Source organism: Scleropages formosus, chromosome 11, assembly GCF_900964775.1.
Source record: "Scleropages formosus chromosome 11, fSclFor1.1, whole genome shotgun sequence".
Classification (NCBI taxonomy): domain Eukaryota; kingdom Metazoa; phylum Chordata; class Actinopteri; order Osteoglossiformes; family Osteoglossidae; genus Scleropages; species Scleropages formosus.
In genome coordinates, this window is record NC_041816.1 from 15,509,707 (window position 1) to 15,534,273 (window position 24,567).

The 24,567-nt window shown below is 43.2% G+C and overlaps 1 protein-coding gene across 1 annotated transcript in view; it reads right to left on the minus strand.

Annotated features, from left to right (window-relative positions):
• tmem266 (transmembrane protein 266) overlaps nt 1-20,586 on the minus strand; it is a 45,279-nt gene extending 24,693 nt beyond the window's left edge. The window contains exons 1-3 of the mRNA XM_018763801.2: nt 18,681-20,586; nt 15,751-15,869; nt 6,882-7,070 (exon numbers count right to left, since the gene is read on the minus strand). Coding sequence (XP_018619317.1) covers nt 6,882-7,070; nt 15,751-15,764 — 203 coding nt within the window. The 5' untranslated portion in view covers nt 15,765-15,869; nt 18,681-20,586. The remainder of the gene's footprint in view (nt 1-6,881; nt 7,071-15,750; nt 15,870-18,680) is intronic.
• Nucleotides 20,587-24,567: the final 3,981 nt, after the last annotated feature.

Consider the following 24,567-nt stretch of genomic DNA (forward strand, 5'->3'; position numbering starts at 1 on the left):
TTCCCTCCTGGCCAGCGATACAATGTCACTCCTCGTGTGTTCGTCAACAATGAAGAATTGTAAAAATGACATCCATTAATTTACTGTTTGCTCTTACAAGCAACATTCTGGGCATGAGTTGCATTACATAAGCATAAAATAATATGAATGGTGAAGTCTAATTTCACATGTAAAATATGATTTTTGAATAATAATACATTCTATACAATACACAATTTTCATACACATGTACATATTGGAAGAGGGGACCAGCTGCTAAGATTGTCTTTAATTAAGCTGTTCTTTTACAAATGTTTTGACTGATCATACGAATGAAATGGAAAATTCTCCCTTTCTCTGAAGACACTCGAAAGCAGTACTGCAAGAGTATGTATTTTTTAGTATTGGCAAGGCACTGAAAATAAAACCTAGAAATAACACTACCGAGTGCTGATAATGGGCCCTAAAGCCTATTGTCCAAAAATACAGATTAGGAGATGCCAACAACAAAAATGTTCACAGTACCTCCTAGGTTGCTACCACATTCTGCTATTGCCCCTCTACAGTAATTAATTCTCCTCAATTTGTATGGAACAAGCCAGCCTTCTCAAAACATGCCCAAAAATTCCCTGACATTCTCAATTTTTTTGCTGCTAAATACAATACACTTTAAGTAATAACAGCCATCCACAAAATAACAGAATCTAAATATCAACAGTCATTTATTGGGCTGACTCTTTCCTCCATAGTGACTAGACTGTGAATCATACAAGAGTGGTTACAGTGCTGTGGAGTTTACCATAAATACAAATGAGTCTCCAAGGGCTGTTGAGTGGGTTTCCAGTGAGCTAACTGCTTCGTATTTAACATCTTTGTGGCCGTCAAGGACATCAGGTGATGTTCTCTCCACAAGGGCAGTAATAGTGCCATGACCTGTCTACATAGTTATAGGAAACAGGGGAGCAGCCGCCCCCCAGCCCACAAGAACAACTAAAATTTAGGGAAAATTCTCTGAAACTTGGGCAGAGAGTGGGTAAAACGTAGAACGTAAAACAGATAGATAATGACACATGAAGGGGATAAATAAGGAGGTAGTGAGCAATAGCACACACATGCAGTAGTAGCTGCATACTGGTGTACACCTTCATATGCGAATCACTACGAAAACGTATTAATTTTGCAAAGCTGCATGTAACAGGTTTTCGAATATACACGGAGTAAAAATGGTCAAAAACACGGCAACGAAAAATTCGCAAATCAAAGTTCAGCAGCACAAAACCTCACTTGCAGTGTTTCGTGTATCAATGGAAATGTACTGATTTGCAAAACTGTGCGAAATTTGCACTCATCTGCACAGCATTACAACTGTTTAAAAAGAAGTTAGTTTTGGTGTTGTTACATACACATAATGTTTCTAGCATAATATTGTTATACCAGACCATATATCAGAATAGTTTCTAAAATACCAAATTCTAAAAATAACTTAGAATTTCAAAGTGTAATTTACTTTTTCTAAGGTTCTAAGATTATTATTGTTTTACTTAAATTAGAATGTACCAGTGTTGAACTTTTAGACAGTTCTTAGGTAATCCATTAACTTTGGTAATCTAAATTGATTAAACTTCATTTAGTGTTTTATTTGTTCAATTTGAGCAAAACTGCTTGAATAAAAAATTTCAAGAAATATTGTTTATTGTTACTGATATGACATTCGTAAAATTCGGGCAAAAGGTACTTTCCTCCCCTGAAAGAACTGTACCTCCTACGCTTATGCCTGTATACCTGCTTAATGTTACAAAAGTGCAGCTTTAAAAGTCAAAGAATAAAGGAAAATGATTCAGCTTCTATTTAGCATAATCAATGTTAAATTATTCATAGAAATAATTAATTTTAAATTATTCATTGAAACAACACCCTCACGCCTGTTACTGAAGTGGAAACTAGTTTGTCATGATTGTCATGTTTTGACCCTGAGTATAGGTGTCCTACAGCTCCAGCGCACCTTTGGAGGCACACTAGTACGAAAGCTTGAGTGTGGCTTCCAGACTTCCAAGCAGCTCCACTCCTAAATCTGCATGCAAAAGCTTATCAACGACTGCACACTTTGTGATACGATTTTGAAAACGAAACATAGCGTGTGCGAGGATGGCCGCAGTGGGGTGAGGAATGGGAAGGGGAGGAGCCCAACTCCTGGTCCTCCTCCTGACGCAGCAGGAGACTGACCTAGTTGAACCATCTGTCTTTCGTGTGGAACACCAGCCAGCTTTCTCACATTAGTTAACACTATGATCAGCGGCATATGCTCCATCCTCAGCTCCTGGCAACAGGACATGGGTGTGTGAAATGACATCATCTGACAGGGTTGTGTGGACCTCAGAATGGACTCATCAGGGCCTAGTGGAATCTCAGCACTTGGTCATCTGCAAGAAGAGTGAATGTGACTAGGAGAAATCTGATAGGGAATGTCCCAGGCTTCCGTCAAGTTAATCCCAGTAATCCTAAAGCAATCCCTTCTGAACATCTTATGACGTGAAATAATTTATCAGGTCATACCTTGAGTCTGCTACTGAACCTAGGAGTGAGAGGCTGGGAGTGAGAAAACCGGAGTGAGATGGCAATGAGAGTGTGGCATTGAGGATGCACATGAGGATTGAGAGAACTGGAAAGGGAGCCTCTGAGGTCAGGGATCATGTGCAGTTGTTTCCCTTCACTCCGGCAGCTCATCAGCTCAGCTCTGTTGGGACCCAGAGAACACTATCAGCAGGCTTCTCCGGCTCCCTCACGCCTCTGTCTGCACTTTGTAATAGGGTTAGCCATGGTCATTAATCACACAGTTTACGAGCCAGAGGTCCTGATTATCATCTCATACAACTAATAATGAGGACATTAACACCATTCTCAGTATGGATTGGTGTCTCATGACAACACGCTGTTTGCGATTAATAACTTGCAGCAAATGCTAGCTGAAGATACACTACCGCGGCCAGAACAGATTAACCAAAGCTAACTAATATAAGTTAAATAAATAGCATATTTTGTTTTTCCACAAACAAGCCATAGCTGTGGTAATAAAATAGCTTTGGTAAGAAAATGCCATGAACCCCAAACCCGGCACAGTGCACAACACTGATTCAACAGTGCTTCAGAGGATTACATAACTGAGAGAAAATTCTCCCATTTTGGGAGCTAGGCAAAATTTCAAAGGCAGAGAGAAAAGGTGAAATGTACAAAAATACAGTCAACAAGTGCAGCACAGTGAGAAGGAAAGGAGGGAGGCATCAAAACTGCTGAACGCAAAGTACGCCACCTTGGGCTCCGCTGCCACTCGGACAGCAAGATAGATGGTCCGGAGCTCAGCTAATAACCGCACTCCACTCACCGCGGCGCCGAAACTGCTAACACAGCAAGTGCCCCCTGATGTTTGCAAGAACAACCAGCTCCCACAGAGTTGCCCGCTGCTGCTGATGGGCAGGCTATATTAAGCAACAGAGCAGGGTGAGCCCGCTCAGACACTCCAGCGGCACAGCGTCTTTTCCATGGAAACCCCGTGAAGCGTAAGGTGATAGCCAGACCTGTATTAGAAGCGCTGGAGCATTTCACAAGGCTGCATTACAGGAGATGTCAAGGTTGAGGCTGCCGAATTCTCCCATTTTGCTGCCAACATTCAGATGCGGACTGCAGAAACCTTTACTCGCTTTTCGCTGCAAATATATTTTAAACATTAGGATAACTAACACAATTTTTCTTTCGATAAAATACACGTATAGCAGGCCATTGACGATCTTCAATCAATATACAGTACAAAGAACTAAGAAAGTATAATTAAGAAAAATTTCATGATCACAACTTAATTTTCAAAGAAAAGCAATATCCATAAGAAAAATAATAAAGATAACTGCAATGGGACTACCATTAACATACTAAGAAAAACTACATAAATCACAAATACTGCTAGGTGGCTTGATGACAAATATTTATCCACTTTGTTCAAACATTCTTCATGTGTTTCAAAACTTCTTATCAACGGACTAACAGCACACCAATGAGGAAATTAAAGTAAAAAAGAGCATTCTGCAGAATCATTACCTAATTTTAGACAGTTCCATTCAACAAAAAAGAAAATGAAAAGGAAATGAGATCAAAAACAAATTGTGTTGTATCGATTCATTGTAAAATATGTTGGTCAGCAATTACATCTCACTGAAAGAAATAACAACAATATGAATCTGGTACATTTTACTAAATTATTCAATATGCGAAAGATTGACCAATAATACACACACACTGGCTGGAACCGCTTGTCCCGAGGAGGGGTCGCGGCGAGCTGGAGCCTAATCCGGCAACACGGGGCGCAAAGCCAAAGGGGGAGGAGACACGCCCTGGACGGGACGCCAGTCTGCCGAAAAGCACTCAGAGCAGGACTTGAACCCCAGACCCACGCACATAGCAGGACCCGGCCAAACCCACTGCACCACCACGCCCCCTCAAAAAATACACGTAGCAGCTATTTCCTGCAGACTTGAAGTAGTACTTAAAGATGTAACCTCCACAAATGGGTGATGACAGCCACTCGGGTCATATACAGCTCTAGATGTGCCACATGGCAAAGCACTCTTTGGTAATACATTCATTGTGATGCTGATTCAACCCTCAACTTGGCAGCATTTTCTTTTCTGCATCATATATTGAGAGTTTTAAAACACTCTTCTCGTGCTTGTCAGGTGTTCCGTTGCACAGCCCTTTCTTTGAAAACACACACTGTTAAAGAGAGTACTGGTCCATCAGAGGTAAAAAATGAAGCTAGCAAACACGGCGGCAGCCTAGTTTACTGGTCTGGGACATGTCAGTATGATACGCACTATGTCCTACAGTTTACTACGCAAGACTGAAAAACACAGAAGTTAAAGAGTCATCAGAAATTCTCTTCAAAGCAGCAGCAAAATTCTAGGCTGCTACATTTACTGACTGCAGAAAAAGTTAATATACTTAAGCAAACAATCTCTAGAACAGCATAATAAATATCAATAAGACTGCATATTTACTGTAGTAGGATGTGGATTGTGTTTTCTTGCAGCTGCTGTTCCACGTCTTTCATGATGTTTTTACCCAAAGATTTAATTCTTTTGTACAGCTGGATGTTTTATTCAAGGAATTTTAGATTCAGTTCCTTATTGCCTAATTCCTTATTGATTACTTCTGTACTGATTATCTGTTTATTGGTGTTGTATTTACTCTGTCTGTATTCATTCCCTGGATTGTATTTATAATTTTCAGTCTGTAGGAGACAACACAAGAAATAATTTCATTGTGTGATGTACACCCGAACTGCACACACGACAATACACTTCACTTGGCTTGACTTACTGTAGCAAGGACCATCTGAGGACTTGAACTACCAGGTCCATGCTATTATGTACCACTTTCTTGTCCTGTACACACATCGTGTCATTTTACATATATAAATTTATATAGCAGCTAAGCAGAATCTTCTTTAATATCCACTTCCAGCGCTTGAAATTTCATGCTTTGCCCTTCAAAAAGCTAAAGAAAGCTGAACCCTGGTTGAGAACGAGCTACCAACCTTTTGGCCACAAGTCCAGGGGTCTCATTTATGAAGTGATTGTATGTATGGATTTATAATGAAATGTACTATTTTCTATTCATTATTCCCACAATGAGCACAGTTAGTGAACAAGTGCAGTGAACAAATGTGACTTGCTGGAATGTTTGCAAGGCCTTTTTGTGCAACTCATACAGCACTCAGTTGTCAGTGCTCGCAACTTGAGAAGGAACGCTCACTTTTCCCTCCGCAAGAACCTGGACGCTCCACCATCCGCTCATTGCTATGGGCTCGATAACCATGTTTCCATGAAAGCCATCTGCTTCATCGTGGCACATAAACAAGGGGGGCGAGGGGAGCAAGGCACGATTTTGTGACAAATGGAGCACTTGGAAGGTGTGCTGGGTCGTGTAATTAAGCTTATGGTGTTTATCAAATCTCTCTGTGTGAAAAGGAGGATCTCGCAGTGGCGAAGGGTCTGAGTCACGTTTCCTGGAAGGAAGGACATCACACAGGCCACTACAGCTCAGCATCAAGCTGCATGTGTTGCTGTATAAGGATGTATGTGGTGGGGTAGTTGCAGAGACAGACCTTCTTGAGGGTTGGATGCTGAGTATCTCAAAGTCAAGACTCTGATACCTGGTGACCACACAGTGAGCCAAACAGTGGGGGTTTCGGCCAAAACAGACTGTGGCAGGAGAGTCTATTAATATCAAATGCATCTAATTGTTTTGGGTACAGTAACATTAATACAAATTAAAATCCCTAAAATTACACAGGTATGTTCCTTGTTAAGCTGAAACAAATGCATGTACATTATATACTCATTGCAACCATGGGGGCAGTGGCTGAAGGCTAATATACAGTAAGATTATCTATATAACTTATGGGAGACAATACACATTCCACAATATTTAGCAGTTATATTAAATTTGCAAAATATCTAGCTATATCATAATAGGAATAAATTCTACCCTGAATGCCACATACACTACCCTGGACAAGTTTTTACAAAGTTTCTTTGTGCTATCTGTTCAAATGAGTTGCATGAGGTAAATGACTGCACTGCACATTTATTAAGTATAGCGCATGCAGTATGTACCCCTCAATCAAGACTGCTCAGGAGAACATAGATTTACTTCTTGTCACGAATAACTATGGATCACAGACTCAAGATAGTGCAGTGTACATACAGACAAACTATGTATGTGCTGCTTTCTCAGGACAGTTTGTGGGTACCTGGTCTACATAAAGGTGTTCCAAAAGACAAATAAGTCTGTTGAGCAATATATAGGTGTGTGCAGACAGATGTGTGACGGGATAAACATGTGCCAGCCCCTACCCTTCTCTGGTGTCCTCTTCATCAATGTTGGACAGGAGCTGGGACCCTGCAAGGGAGAGGTCCAGGCCTGCTAGCGGGAGGTCCCTGTAGGCAAAGCTGACCAGCTGGACTGGAGCAATGCACTGGTTCTCATCCTCCACCTGCTGTGAGATGATCTCTAGGTCTGACACCCCAGGCTGCTGGGAGGCCCTGTGAAGACAGGTAAAAAAGATTATAATCCCTCCTCAGACCACCTAACCACCAGGACAGAAGGGCCTTGAGCTCATGAGACCATCCCTGAAGCTCAATGTGAGAAAGGCCTGCTCACACACTGAAGCTCCAGGACTGGGCAACATGGCCAAAAAGAGTACGAAACAAGATTGTGAAGCACTGAAACCCAGCACAGATCTTCTTCCTTTTGGGTTTTGGAGCATTATTTCCATTGATTTTACATGTACTCTATAGAACAAATGTTTCAGGTTGCCTGCATTCAGTATTGTTTCAGACTTTTGTTGTGCATACCCATCTTGGATAAGTGATCAAGAGCAATAAACGAATTAATAAAGAGTATGCAAAAATGCATTTGTTTGTACTTCTAGCAATCAGGTACGTACATGGTGCAAAAACGAGAAAAAAACTAAAGAGAAACTGTTTCCCTGACTAGGTTGAGGTACAACAGAAAACCCGAGCTGAAACGTTTATGACATACAAAAAAAGAAAGAAACACATAAAGAGCTTATTTCCTTGGCTATGCATCACAGCAAATTATAAAAGCTACGGGAAAATTAAAGCCATTTTCACATGGATTATTTTCTTATTTGGGTGTATACTTCTGTTTTTGTCACACGGGAGATACGAATAGTGGCAAAAAAACATAGCAAGCACCCAGACCCAAATTGAAAGTTTTGGGAAAATTTTGCGAATCCTGATAACAGTATCAATTACAACTACAACCCTGATACAGAAGGGGAAATTGTGTTTACTTCTGTAGGAGAAACGGCTCTGTAAAACGTCACATTAGGCAGACTGCTTATATACATTTGTGTGCTGCTCTGTACTTAATTTGGATGATTTTGTGTTGTCTGTGCTATAAGCCAGAAACAATTTTAAAAGTGGCCATTAAAAAAGAAATGAAAATGAAGAATTTAAGATCTAAAGGTGAACTTGTTAGTATTCCGCATAATTAATTTGTGGAACGTCTGCTGTTCCCTGCTAGAAGCGCAACCTCTAAAGCAGCGTTACGCCTATACGACACATCAACAATGGGCGACAGACGTACGGAAAGAAGAATTCATTCCTCTAAATTATAACTCATAACTGAGACTCGCAGATGACGAATGACAGTCGGAAGATATGGCCCAACTCAGCGGCGCGAACACGCCGGTTTCATGTCGGTTTTCGGAGAAGGAGACTTGGTTCGGGAAGATCAGCCTGCTGCGTCCCTCTGTCTGTCAGGAGACACATCTATAGGGCATTGAGTGTTTATAACACCTGCGCCCTAAGCTGCAAACAAGAAGCTGACATCTCAACAGCTTCTGGAGGAACAGCATCGACAAATGAGGCCTGCTGTCACAGCAGCTGCTACCCCGTGGCACGTATTTTTAGACTCGCGCAGATGCTGGTAGTGTGTCCGCAGGGAAGCTGCTTTGCCTTTGCCGTGCTGGCTGAATGGGGCTGAAGCAGCCAATCAGGGAAGAGGAAAGAGAAGAGAGGGCGGGGTGAAAAACAGGAAGTACCTCACAGGCTCTCCATCTTTTGTCACATGCTGCATGTCTGCAGTTTTGACTGAGCTGCGCCCCTCAAGCTCCTTTATATAGTGTAATTTAAAGACGGGCCAAGTTGAGGCCCCTGGGCAAGAACGTCAAAGAATGCTCTACTTCCCAGCTTCCCCATTGTCCCCATTTTGGAGACTACATATACAGTTGTGACAAGAACAAGATGAGATTATTTGTGAGGAGCAGAGGCTTCAAGTAATCATTACGATTAACAGTAGTAATTAATATTTTAAATTCATGTACACAGAACGTATAAAAGCAAGCACTCTTAAAAGTCTCAGCTGTACTCGGTTCAAACTACGAAGAAGCTGCTGTCATCCTGACTCTACAGAAATATTCAGTCACACACCGAAAATACGCGGTCTGATACACAGCTCAGATGGTTACCACGTTCCCGAGAAAGTACTGTAACTCCCAACTGGGCTTATGAACAGTTACCAGGACTGCCAAAGTCTTAGTAGGTCAATGTGAGCTCAGCAGCCATGCCAAGAGTAAATGCCCAAAGGCAGTCTGCATTCTTCAGCAAGATGGTGTCACGCGCACGACACCCGCACCTGCCTCTCATCAGAGAGGCCGGGATTCCACGCCTGCTCGCGGAACCTCATTTCGAGCAAGCGCAACTCCCGTGCGCTTTGCGTTCCTGCCTCTTTTCTGTTCCTGGTTGCCTGACATCCGACCTTCGCTGCGTCTTCGCGACTACGCCCCTCGTCTCACCTACGAAACCCCGACAGCTCATCGCCTGACCCACGCCTGTCCCCGACCACTGTTTTTCTCTTGCCCCTTTTGGTTTTGCTCTGGGTCCAACTCACCAACGCCTCGGCTTCCCTTCTTTCGGCCTGACAGATGGCCTCAGAAGAACACGGGTAATCAAGGTTTAATCTTCCCAAATCTAATAAGCACGCATTATCAGTGCCATTGTATGTTACCATAAAAGTAAGAAGACAACAAACTTTTTTTTAAGAAAAAAGGTCACGTACTGGACTTTGAAAGTGGTAAACTGAGTGTTTGCAGAGGCTGGTGAGAGGACCCTCAGTCACTCGCATTGCTTTGTCTTGACACTCCTGGCTAACCTTCACTCTCAAATGTTAATGTAGTCGATGCCTGAAAAGCAACTCCCGAGTTAGTCTGGGTTTATGACTAATCTCTTCATATTCCCTTTTAAACAGGACTGTCTTTTCTATTTCTGCGAACCACTAGAAATGTCACAGTCATTTTACTTTCGCCTGTTTTGTACTTCAGAAGTGCATTTTGGTGGGCATGAGAATTACATTCCAGGAAAGAAACTAAAAATGCCAAAAAACCCAATCTCGCATGACCACAAGCCCGATTAGCATCGCATTACGTTGAAGAATTTTCCCTGTTGGCAACGATGTGAGGACGCAGCGGAGAGGTCAGCTGAGTTTAGCACAACTTAGGTGTCAACACCACCGGCTCCGCTACGAAGAAACATCCTCCTTCACTCAGCGCCCTCAACACCCTGCTTCGTCATTCCAACTATTATTTGTAGATCTGGCCCCTTCGCTGGTAATCAGGACATGGCAGTTAATCAGTCGTGACAGAGACAGACTGTTCCCAGCAAAAAAATTACATTTCCAAACAATCATATGCAAAGCTGAGGCCCATTATGGCCAGGCCTGAAGAGCAGGCTGGCTGACTGCCACCGAGGGGCTGAGGCCTACACTTGAACACGAGACAGCTTGACCCAACACGGCAGTTTCAAGGCACTGGCAGCCAGTAGACAGGAAAGCTCCATGAAGAGAAACAGGAAGTCTTGTGGTTAAGGAAATATTATTATAACATGAAAGTTCATAGGTATCAGAAGTTATTCTCCCATTTTACCGTTCAAGCAAGTATAAACAGTCACCTAAATTGCTTCAGTTAAAAAATTTTTGCAATTTTTTATGACCAAAAATAGGATTGTTAATTCTATGCGTAGATCAAATTTTAAGATGAACAGGTTAGTGGATTTTTTTTTTAATAGTAGAGGGGCTGTCAATGCATTTCAAATTCCAGGAAGTCATGGCTGCAAATGATAGGGCTGCGTGTTTTACTGGTCAGGCATAGAAGATATTTCTCTAACCTTAACAGACATTACTGTAGAGAAGGACAGAGTGGAGCTGACAACTGAATAAACTGCAGCTTCTTAACACTGCAATGCCTGCAGCCTTCAGTCCTGTGGACGATGAAGACTATGGACTAATGTTACGAACAATGGTAACACTGTATGGTTACCATTAAAGTATTTACTGGATTTACTGTGAGCTGTTGCATGGCACAGTTGCTTTTTTCACATAGCATTTGAAAAATAATTCATCCTATATACTTTACTAATTTATCGTCTAATTACACACACACACACACACACACACACACACACACACACACACACACCATCTGAAACTGCTCGTCCCAAACAGGGTCGCAGAGAACCGGAGCCTAACCTGGCAACAAAGGGTGCAAGGCTGGAAGGGACACACCCAGGACAGGACGCCAGTCTGTCGAAAGGCACCCCAAGCGGGACTCGAACCCCAGACCCACTGGAGAGCAGGACCTGATCCAACCCACTGCCTCACCACGCCACCCGCTGGTTGATGACAAATAATAATAATAATAATAATAATAATAATAATAATAATAATAAAAAAAACACTCCAGCCTTACATAAATGAAGCAGCAGCACAGCATCACAGACAAAAATATCTTCTTTCTTTTTATTTCAAAGTCCAACCAAAGAATATTAACCTAGTATTGCTGATGTATATTAGCTTAATTCAGCAATAATGTTCAGCAGAATTGTTTCAAAATTACAATCCAAAATTGTGGATTGTATTTGTAAGACAGCCCCATTTCAGATGTCACAGATTTTTTCCTAAATGATGTTCTTTGAATAAAATACACAAAGGCCTTTGAGAAAAGTACAAAAAAACAAGATGGAAATAATATCTTGATATGCGTTCACAAATGTAAATTACAGTACTGCATTTTGCCACTCTCCAAAATGTGCTTATTTAGAGCCATTAAAATTGTGCTGACACCTGCTGTCAGAGACCTGTGATAGATCAGATCACAGTCACAACGTGGGGAGGGGAGATGTGCTCAGAATGTGGCATTTTGAAACCGCCCAGAAGACAGAAACCGAATAGGTCGAATCCAGCACTGCAGGATAAAGAACATTAGTGTTTCGAAAATGACATTTTTTGTGACACAGGATTTTAAAGGTACATGTGGTTAACACATGACTTCTAAATAGGTGGATATGTGTTTGCAATTGACTTGCTAAAAACGCCTTATGTAAACCGCACTGGCAACCTTGAAAATACTGCTAAACTCAACACAAAACAAAAACACATTAAATGTGTTTGAGCGTAGATCTTATAAAAACAAAATTCTGACCTTTGCAAAGATTCAGGAGTCAGTGCTCACATGGATAGTGGGAGAGAAGAAACAATTGACTATATACACAATGTGCAACATGCTTAAAATGCGGACAGTATAAATAAAGATAATGACGGATTTTACATTCTGATGTGCACCTTTGCACCTAATAAAATGTTTATCATGTGAACTTTTATCATATAATAAACAAAAATATACTGCAAATGACTCTTACAGTAATCGTGACTTTTAATCATCCTCAGTTTGGGTTTGCTATTTGGATTCACAGATACATTTATTCATCCAGGTTACACTTTTCTCCAATGCAATTTACAGTTATTTACCCATTTATACAGCTGGGTAATTCTTACTGGAGCAATTTAGAGTAAGTACCGTGCTCAAGGGTACTACAGCTGAAGATGGGAATTGAACCTGCAACTTTGAGGTCATAAGGCATCAGCTCTAACCACTACATTACTAGCTGCCTCGACTCCAAGGCTATAGCTACATTACTGTAGCATTTAAAAGCAAACAATACAACTTGATAGGCACTACACAAAGTTAGTTTTGTTTAATTCCTTTACATTTTGCTGGTCAGAAATCATCACAGCTTTGAGCTCTGAAACTAACGAAATCAGCTACTCAGCATAACGTAACGTAATAGTCGAAAAATAATCATCGATAAACTATGTTCCATAGAAATTTTACTCCATCAGCTTACACACCTCTGAACAGAGGTAAACTGATAATTTAAAAATTCAACTGCTTTATATTCCAGATTATGACATATACCGGGGAAATATCATCACAGTTTTTTCTACGGTCTTAAAATCATCCCAGAGGTTTAGCTTCCCGCATTAAACCTTCGCTGATATTGAATACACTGCATGTAGCAGATGAACAAATGGAAAGTGGGAGCATATGTCTTTGGGATTTTACTTACAGAAGATAGACTGAGGTGTGACATTTCTGCACTTGGAAAACAAACAGCAGATGGCTAAATGATGGCATATTTTTGCTTGCTACGTGACATGAGTGATTATGGTCACATGCTCGGCAAAAATAACCACAGAAGTCGACACTTTTTAAACGAATTTTAAAATAATCAGTTTCCTGAGATGAATGAAGGCTAAAATTCGGCAATGAATTGTATATACTTCTCTGAGCACGTATATAAATTACAGATCTGACTGTAAGCCACAACTGGCTGTAAAAGTATTCTTGAGACCTCAGTAAACAGATGCAGTGTTTACCAGTAGAATAAAACATATCATGTTACTGAGCTCTCAAGTTCCTCTCAGTGTTGAGAAATGGTGAGGTGATGCTATGGTGAATCTGCAAATGGAAATTGTTAAGTGCAGAACACACTGCTAGGCATTGAACTCCCACATAAAACCCAAGACTGATATAAGGGGGCATAACGGCAATCTAGAAATAGAGAATCAGTGGACACAGCCTGACATATGAGCAAAGCAAGGTGCTCCATCTGTCAGGCATCACACAATAGCATGTAAAACTACCAAACTCTAGTTTCACCACTCTGCTTTATTTTTATTCTTTACTTGGCCAGATATGAATTCATAAAGCAATACTGGGATAAAACATCTCTGGTCCCCGTCCTGTGTTTACATGTTCTCTCCTGCTTAAATAAGTTACCTCATCCACAATATGTTCAGAAATTTTGAGCAGATGAACTGATGAATCTAAAATGAAAATGTCCTTGGTGGGGGGGGGTGTGTGTGTCTGTGTGTGTGTGTGTGTGTGTGTGTGTGTGTGTGTGTGTGTGTGATGGGTTGATGTTGCCTCTGGGCCAAACCTTGACTTAAATGTTACCCTTCCCTGGATAATATTCAAATAACCACAACCAGGGATAAATATATGCTAATATATTAAAAAAAAAAAATTATAAAATGCAAGTCCAGTTAGAATGAAGGTGTTTTTTGGTGCGGGGGGCACGGTGGCGCAGTGGGTTGGACCTCAGTCCTGCTCTCCAGTGGGTCTGGGGTTCGAGTCCCGCTTGGGGTGCCTTGTGATGGACTGGTGTCCTGTCCTGGGTGTGTCCCCTCCCCCTCCGGCCTTATGCCCTGTGTTGCCGGGTAGGCTCCGGTTCCCCCGTGACCCTGTATGGGACAAGTGGTTCTGAAGGTGTGTGTGTGTGTGTTTTGGTGATGGATACATTTTCTCAAATATCAAGTGTACTTTTCAAACACCAAGACCCCGGGTGCCTTTCCCATAAAACACTCAAAAATGCCAGGCACTGCTCATTAGTACCCATCCATGCACAACGGAGAATATTGTCGAAACAGCAACTCTAAGCAACTGTGAACAACCTGTGTCTACATTTACATTTACATGTATTCATTTAGCAGAAGGTTTTCTCCAAAGCGACGTACATCTCGGAGAAAACAACTGATTTAAAATCTTAAACAGATTTGTGGGTACATTGTTACACGGACAAAAGTGTTGTCCAGCTGCCTAACCCATCATGTCCCGTCGAACACAAAATAAAAGTTTAAAAGTAAACTGCTGAGGTTGAAACCACTGCCAAAGACAAAGTGCACTGTAGCACGGTGGCACAGTGAGTAGCGCTGCTGTCTCACAGCACCTGGGTGGTGCAAAAGAACGTGGGTTTGATCCCTGCTCAGTCTGTGTGGAGTTTGCATGTTCTCCCCATGTCTGTGTGGGTTTTCTCTGGGTGCTCTGGTTTCCTCCTGCAGTCCAAAGACATGCTGTTCAGGTTCCCCCATAGTGAGTGTGTTTCACTGATGCATGGATGAGTAGTCCCTTGTAAGTAGTGTATCTAGCAGTGTAAGTCACCTTGGTGAATCAGGTGTGTGGGCTAGTAACACTACATAGTATCCATCGTAAGTAGCTTTGGAGAAAAGCATTTGCTAAGTGAATAAATGTAGCTGGGTATTCATGCACTGCCATCTGTTTTTATTTATTTGCACCATTTTATTTTTAATACACTACATGCTTTGTTTACAATGTTATACGTCTTTCTCCCGGAAGCAACTAATACTCACACCTCTACATATCTGCAGAATTAAGGTATATTTTTGCTGATGCTCACGAAGGAATCTATATTAAGAGATTGTTCTCATGCAGTTTAGTCTGTATATGGTCTATATAGCCCTAAACCTGTGTAGGTGAGGAGCATAAGCGGCACTTTGCAGGCATGGGTAACGTCCGATTTCTGTAGTGAAACAAAATACTTTACTGTAAATCAAAAAACACAGAATGTATTGCCCTAGGACAGTGATTGTTCACATAACTCACATATATATGTAAGACAGAAATTCAGTGGAAGAGAGCTACAGAACTACGCACATATTCATCTCGCACCAGAGAGTCCTGTACGGCCAAGGAGATGCTGTTCACGTTGCGCGCATCTCACGGTATTTCTGTTTGTGTGGGTGGGTGTTTTTGTGTGTTTACACTTTTAAAGTTACAGCCAGATGAAGACAACAAACAGACTGAGATACGAAGTTCAGACACGTTTAGAAATCCTTCCCCTCCCTCATCTATAAGTCATCCTGCCAGAGATGCGCCTTGATCAGAAATGACAAGGTAAAGTGCAATGTGTGACAGAGGTGAGGGTCGCCGCATGTCAAGCGAAATGACCTGCTTCTCCCGGGAGGCTATACCAAGCACCGGAGAAGCGTGACGGCGGCCGCTAGCAGCCGGCGGACAGCGGAGAAGAACGGGATCGGAGACTTGCTGCCTGGAGCTGTACTCACTCTGGGTTGGTCATGTTGATGGGTGAGGACAAGGGCTGATGTTCCACACAATTTCACCTGATTCTAACTCCAGAATTCGTCACACAAGAAAGACGCATCATACATTTCACAAAATGGACCTGTGGAGAAAAAGAGAGGAACATCGATTACGATTCGGAAGAAAATCCGAGGAAAATCTGAACAGCTTACAACACCTTTATACTAGACAATTTTTCAGTCGTTGAAACAAAACAATTTTCAGACTTACAGTTTTATTAAATATATTGCAACAATGATCTGCACCCGATGTGGAGAAATGGATCCCACAAAGATTCTGCGACATGGCAAAATTTATCCAGATACGCTGCATATAATTTTTCCAGTGCTGAGACAAACTGCCAGTTAAATATGTACACGTCGGCATGTTTATACATTCATATCCAGGCTGCTGGGCAACTATGTACAAACAACATTTTTGGAGATTATATTGATATTAGTTTAATGCACAGGGAAATTTCAGCGTTACCACTGCGGACACTCATGATGGCCTAAGAAACTGAGGCCATGTAATTTGTCTTTGCACACCGTGAACCCCATTAAAACCCTGTGTCCTGTAAATGTGGACACTGTCACCCGGAAAGACACTCCCCGATATGTATAAAACACTCCATCGCAAAAGACAGTTGCGAAGATCAAGGAAGAAAAATACAATGCAGAGGCCTTCTAATGAAAAGAAGTTCTAATTATCACACGGTGTTCCACTGCAGCTCAGCTGTCCAGTGACAATGCTGTCTTCGCAGCTGGACAAGCTCATGGTGTCTCCTGGTGGGTTCTGCAGGACACCTTGGCTATAGCAGCCAGTCTTCTCAAGTGTGCTGATTGTTTTCCTCGATTGATGATGCCAGTCAGAACCATTCGAACTGCACCGTGCCCCATGTTCTTTCCCAGTGTTGCTGTGCATCCTCCCACACCTCACATCATCACACACGCATCGTCTGCAACCACTTGTCCCATACGAGGTCGCGGGGAGCCGGAGCCTAAGCCGGCAACACAGGGCAAAAGGCCGGGGGGGGGGGGGACACATCCAGGACAGGACTCCAGTCCGTCGCAAGGCACCCCAAGCAGGACTCGAACCCCAGACCCGCTGGAGAGCAGGACTCGGACCAACCCACCGCACCACCGTGCCACCATGCCACCGTACCCCTCTCTGTGCATCCTCTCTTTCCACTAAATTATGTTTCCACTCATTGAGATTCCGTCTCGTGACTGTGCCACATGACAGCATTCTTGTGTCTCTGAAGCCTCTGTCAAATACAAGGACTATGCCCTGTTCAAAGTGTCTTCTTCCAGCCTTGCTGGCACATAATCGACTCGGAGAACCTCCTGCTCATATATACATAAAGAGAAGACTACTGAAAAGATGTCTGCAAATTTCTCATTCCAGGCACCAGAAAACTGCTATATATTTTTCAATCACATTGTACAAAACGGTTCTTGTTTCTCTTTTCTATGGTGATCAGCTATATTAATGTTCAAATAAATGTACGACTCAGCCCAATCACTATGCGATAGTAAAGCAAGTTATTAGTTTAATTTGTGTAAACCCTTGCTTAAAACCCTGAAATGCATAAAATACAGTTTACAGAAAGGTTCTGTGACAATAAAAATGGCATATAGACATACATTATGTACTTATACAAAGTGAGCGGAGCCTCCGACAAAGGTAAAGAGCTGCGTGAGTAATGTACTGTATCACTGGGGGAATTTTTACTGTACTGTCACTGAAACACCCTGGGAACCGAAGCCTTCCTCAAAGCCTTTTTATAAATTTTGTCACTAAAACTTGAATATTTCATAAGGCCAGTTGTGCGAACCGCAAGATTCCTGCTGTTATTCGAACTCCAGAGCGTTTCCAGTTTTTTTCTTCTCAGTGTACATATGATTTGCATTAATAAACAGCGTTTGTCATAACTGGTTGTACTTAAAGTAATTTCTCTGTGCAAAGCTTTAGCTAGGCAGAGGTAACAGTTTTGACCAACGGAAAAGCTAAGTATTACTCAGGCATAAAATTGTCAAGAAAATGAGGAATCCTTGCAGATGTTACCTTTTCCAAAAGAATAATCCTGTATGAAGTGCCTGGCAGCAAGCACTGGTCTATACCTCCAAAATGCAAACATTAAAAGTACTTCGTTATAATAGTTCTTTTTTGAATATGAACACTGGATAGTTGTTACAATTCGAATTGCTATTTTGAGAAGGTCAGTTGCTAAGATGAACTGAGGTAGTAGGGCTCTAAAATAAAGCGCTGAGGGGAGGAACGGGGGGCTGTGAGTGTGAGGGGGGCTGTGTCGCGCCGGAGGACAGAGAGCCCCTCGGAACACAGTCATTATGGCCCATCATCGTGGTCCCTCATCATCAGGCCCCTGGCCTCGTGGGCCGCGTGTCAGAGCAGACAGATCAGATGTGATGGCACTGCACTGCACGCCTGTCACTGTCACACGCTGCCGTCTCCTTACACCTGTGCTGTGTCCGGTGAACCATTCGAGCGCTTCTCTTTCCCACGCAGTTAAGAGTCCACGCGAGACAGACAGCCGAACATCTCCAGATGCTCTTTCGGGATTTTCCACCACGTCCGTCCCCCTCTTATTATATAAATGTCAGTTTGCGTGTCGCGTTTAGTGTGCGTGACTGTGAAGGCCCCGGACACGAATCCACGCTGGAGCGCGGCGGACTGAGCCACACAGCCCATTACACAGAGTCACATCGCCGGCACAAGCACGCACACACACACACACACACACACACACACCTCGACGGGAATTAACACAAGTAGGAAGCTGTCCGTGGAAGTAAGTAAAGGAGGGGAGGGGGCGGCTCGAGGACTGTCACGCGAGGAGGATGGAAGAGCCAAGTACCAATAATCAGTTATTAATTGAAAGAAGCACACCTACCTTTCGTGATTCACATTGCTGAGTGAAACGGTGCTCCCCCTCGCCCAGTGGCGAAGATGATGATGATGATGATGGTGATGGTGACGGTGATGATGTGTCCCTTGCGGTGTGCAGACTGCTATCCTCGGCAGTGTAGCAGTGGACGCGCACCCACGCTGCTACTACTCGGAACAGGACCCGCAGCGCGAGCCTCATCATTCGCGCGAATGTCACCGAGTGTCCCCGACTAACGGGACGGCGAGAAGGCAGCGCCGCGGCAAGTGAAAGGAGACATCGGGGGTGACGGCGGGCTTCCCCGCGCGTGCGGCGGGGCACCGAGCCGAGCCGCGCCGAGCCGAGCCGAGCCGAGTCGAGCCGCTGTCCAGGACCAGGGTGCTGAAAGCGCGCGATCAGCGCCGGGGCCGGTGAAGCGCCACCACACAGCGCTTTACGCTCGACACCAACATCTCAGCCGAGCGGAGACGCCATCGGACGCACGGTGCTTAGCAAATCCACGATGGCTGTGTGAGCTCGAGTGTTTACTTCGTGTTCGGGGGGGCTCCTGCCGTGACAGGGTCCGAGGCGCCCAGCCAGCCAGCCAGCCAGCCAGCCAGCCCACTCTGGCAGTCAGTCAGTGTCCCCGGATGAATGCGAGAGCCTCGCGCTCGGGTCGCCGCTCTCTACGCGCTCCGGCGTTGCGTCCTCTTATTCTCCCGAGGTGTCGAAAATAAACACGGTGCGGAAATGCATCTCCTCCTTATTGCAATTGGCTTAACGGTTTGCCATTCAAAAAAACGAGCCACTAGGTGGTTAAAGCACGCATCAGTCAAGTTCATGGCTTAGCTCTTCGCAGTCACTCGGAGTCTTATAACGAAAGAATCCTGCTGACCGTGACGACTCGATCTCACTCTCAGGCTTTCTCACCGTGCGTGTCCCCCTGGACCCCGGCAGGAGAAGAAGGGGCCGCTGCTCCCGTATCGCAGCCTCGATTCCTCCTCCTCCTCCTTCCTTGTCTCACCGCGTGACGGAGCGCCGCTCGTTGTCAGGAAACGCAAACGGCGCTGCGCGCTGCGCGCTGCGCCCCGAACCGTCATGTCCGTCGCGCCTCTCTCGACATGATTCACATGCGAAGCAGGACGTGTCCCTCTAAAGCGCCCGTTTCAGCCATTTTCTGGAAGTAGATGGCGCTGGAGCGAAAGCAGCGTGGCGGTTTACAGAGCGACGCGCTCCGTGCAGCCGCGTGATTGTGCGCCGCCGGTGAACGTCGTCGTGGAATTCTCGTGACTTGATTTGCTCCAAGATCATTCCAAGGGGGAAAAAAAAAAAATCCTTGAATGCAAATATCCAGGGTGGCGCTGAGCTAATGTGCAAGAATGCCAAAGCTAGGCTAGTAGGCTCAGACGAAGATGGATGGAGGCATGATGATGATGTCCATGTCCCAGTGACTCCAGCATAGCATGGTGAACTGTGGTGGAGTACTGTGTCGCTGTCCACTGTCCCTTAGGCAGTACAAAGTGACACAACAGTTGGGCCTTACAGCCGCATTTGTATCAGAAGTATTATTATTATTATTATTATTATTATTATTATACTTCAGCTAAGTTAGTACCTTGAAAGAGTTTCAAACTTAATTCAAACTTAGAATCTATTTTGCAAGCCACTGTAACTGGTACATATTTCAAAACTTTATACCTGATCAATATTGATACTTTGTGTCACAAAGCCCCCTGTAATTTAAAGGTAAGTCAAATGAAGGGACCTGACATTCAATAAATCATTAAAATGCCTTGAATGCAGAGCAGTGGCAAGAAAAACTTTTACAATGACGGTGCTGCACAGCTGGAACATGCAACTACAATGAGCAAATGACTAACAGATTTTCAAATACAATCAACAACACAATGTTTTATTAAAAATTGTAAAATGCTGAGGGGGTGTGGTGGCAGAGCGGGTTTGGCTGGGTCCTGCGCTTTCGTGGGTCTGGGGTTCGAGTCCTACTTGGGGTGCCTTGCAGTGGACTGGCATCCTGTCCGGGGTGTGTCCCTGCGCACTGTGTTTCCGGGTTAGGCTCCGGTTCGCTGTGACCTCACCTGGTACAAGCAGCTTCAGACACTGTGTGTGTGTGTGTGTGTGTGTGTAAAACACTGTTCTTTGGATTCAACAAAAGCTAAATAAACTGTAGTCATTACATGTACACCACCTATCCAAATGGTAAATGTCTTCTTCAGGATGTGCTTTCAATCACCTTAATTAATACAATCATTTTACAAACAGCATTCATGAACAATTTCCACTGTGTTTTCCTCCATTTGATTGCAGAGTATTGGAGAGTGAATTGTGTGATCTTGAGCATTTTGAGGATGAACACCTTTCCCCAGTATCTGCAGAGCTGTAATGTTGATCACTTGGAAACTGAGCTGCACTGAGATGACAAAAAAATCTAATTTACTCATGCAAATGACTGTAAACGAATAAACACTCTCCTCAGTACATTAAAGGGCAGATTATTCATCTCTATGATACCTGCAGGACAATCCAATTGTCACTGAAAGAAAATTGCTTATGGTAATTACGTTGCTTAATATGTGGACAATACTTGGGAGCAAACTTAATTACAGTATATTATTCTTGACTACTGCAAAAGTAATTTTACTACTTGTTGTCTTATACCTGTCTTAACATTACAGAGTGACTTGAATAATGCTGCTCTACGGCACGAAATGTATTCTGCCTCATTTAGCGGTACGGCATTCATATACACACATTTAGGATTTTATTTTTTTAATGATTGTTTCTGAAAAAAGGGTATTTTTTTTAAATCAATTTTTATTATAGGTACCAGTTACTACATATATCATTTGTGCAAAGAATCAAAATAGTTTTACCCTTACTGCAGATTTGAAACAAATAATCACATTGTAAATCATTTATAGAACATAGAAGTTCATTCCACAGGACACATGAGCAACTGATACTAAACCTAAAATGTCACAGGTGTTCCTTTATAGTTTCGGCTTTATTAAGGCAATGACAACTGTTATTAATTTGATCCAGTTGACAGCATACATTTTACGCTGCATTTTACTCTGCATATAGCTGTGCATAAATGCAGTCAAGAGCACAGAAGGAAATTTTATGATGGGTAGCATTTTCAACAAACAGGTTTTTATGTATTTGTCCTTAAAGGTCTCACTTTGGTCTACCTTTCATCTCTTTTCTGGGACAACTTCAGAAAAGCTATACTTATGGAACTTATTGCTTCTGAAGGTTGTGAACGGGTGCTGATTAAGTTTTCCATCATAGGTCTGCATACGTTTTGTAAACCCCGGAGGGGCCTTGGACAGATCACAAAGCTAAGGGACTGAAGGACTCAAAAGATGCTCCTTCACCTGAAAGGATCTGCTCAAGGCGCCTCCAGGGCTGAACTTTACATCACACAGCATGAACTGCGCTCAGAGAGGTCCAGCCTAGGGACTGCAGCGATTAGGAAATAGTCTCTGTTCAAGGGGCACAAAAGTGTATGATTTCCCTGGACAGCAAGTGGATGCAGGGCAGCTCCCATTGCCAGCTATGGGTGGGCAGTTCCTTCTCATCACACTCAAGTGCCCTGTGGCAGCCCAGAGTACTCCATAGCTACATGGTTCCCTGGTGAAGAGCACTCATGCTAAGGACTCCATCCACTTACCTTTCACAATAATAAAGACCTCACCTGACACAAACGCTTCTTTGATGGACAGCACAAAAATCTATAGAGTGCCAGAGAGCTGTTTGCCCACAGCCCAGCCACCTCTGATACATTCTCAGCACAGAGTATTTCATCCATTATCGATCCATTATCAATAACCTCGTGTCCAATGGTGGGTCGCGGTGGTCCGAAGGCTACATAGAGTGATGTTTTCGTAAAAGACTATCAAGTGAAGCACGCAACCTGCCAACCAGCACCGACAGCCATTTCCCCTATGCGTCTGTTCATGTGAAGACTCCTGATAGTTGATGATTTTAATTGTTTTCCAATGTTCATCCAGCAACATGGACCTTACAGAAAGGCTGGTCACTGAACAAAAAGACTCACACACACACACACACACATTTTCGGAACCGCTTCTCCCATACGGGGTCGCGGGGAACCGGAGCCTACCCGGCAACACGGGGCGTAAGGCCGGAGGGGGAGGGGACACACCCAGGACGGGACGCCGGTCCGTCGCAAGGCACCCCAAGCGGGACTCGAACCCCAGACCCACTGGACAGCAGGACTGTGGTCCAACCCACTGCGCCACCACACCCCAAAAAGACTCATTTTCTCATAATTTGTATGCATGCTGGTTGACTGCATGAGCCGATCTGGTGATACTTTCTGTCTTTGTTTCCACATGGCCTTCTCCTGGGTCTTGTACTCAGCGGGCTTCTGTTACAAAGCTTGGATCTGCAGGGTAATTTGTCTTCCAGGTAATAAATGAAGAGCCATACAGAAGGCAATGATTAACACAAACTGCTATTGGAGACCACTCACATTTTCACACATCGCACATTAATAATGCATTATTTTGCATTCATGGGGTGGTCTTCAAGTCTCTCCTTCCATTAATCATTGAAAAAGATGCCTTTTCAGCATATAGACCATTAAAGTTGTCATTAAAGACACAACAGGGTTTGAATCAACTGGTGATCTTATGCCTGGGCTTTGAAAAAAAAAGTGAAGGCACACATTCAAACACAATCACTGATCTCATCAATCATCCTCAACCAGGAAGAAAAAAGGCACATACTGTAGTTAAAACTTATGTGGATGGGTTTAACTTGTCTTTACCGTCATTTGCATTGCACTAAATAGTTACATTTATTACAGCGACTACCAGCTGATCATTGGAGACTTATTAGGAAAAAATGCTCATTTCAGTACTTACACCGTTGCAAATCTGGATTTTGGTATGCTGAGTTGTACCATTTCTCTGATGGTTAACCTTTACTACATATTTTTCTACAGGAGTTAGCTGGGAGAAATGGAAACTCTGCACTCAAATATATCCGTGCACTGTACCTATAACTCGTCTTATCTCAGCTTATCTCGAGCATCGGTGAAGAGCAGATTTTCATACTGTTTTACTCTGAAAAGGAACTTAAAGAGTACACTCTGAAGAAAAGGAAATTTCAGAATTTTACAGTCCTCTCTGCACCAACCTCTTTAGGTTCATGCTAAAATGTAGTAAATATCAATACGCCACATTAAAACCACCTAGGGAGCCATTTCATGGAATTACTTATAAAATATTGCACATTTGACCCTCAGTGCTATAAAGCTCCACAGAGAACTTAAACCCAATTTAGAGAGGACACAGGACCCCTTTTAAAAACAACCAGCAAATTTCTGCCATTCCAGAGGATAATGTGCGATGACGAAATTCCGAACTTTTTTTTTACGGAACATCAGGTGTGGTGATATTTAAAGAATATGATGTCACCTAATGCGACGAAAACTGTTCTAATCTCACCAGGCAGGTTAGGAGTTCATCAGTGAACATGAGGAAATGTGACTTTCTTTGGAAGGTGACCCTTTGGGAAGTGTTTCTGTAAGAAGAAACGTTTTACCTCTTTATTTATATATGAGACACGTAGATGCTGGGTTTTTTTATTAAATTATTCTGATCTGTAAAGCAATAAAAGCTGAATCATTACTGCTGTGGCCTTGGAAAGAGCGCAGGAAGAAAGCACAAACCCGCAGGAGCAGCGTACTGGTCAGTGAATGGTGTGGCATATAGCCCGAGTCTCACGGCTAACCCTTGACTGCATGCTAACAGTTGAGAAAGTGCTACACCTGCACTGAACAGTTTAAAGAGGGGTAAACAAACACGGCCAGCTGAATCAATATTTAAAACAGACTCAGGATCAAGTCATAGTCTGTCACAGAAAA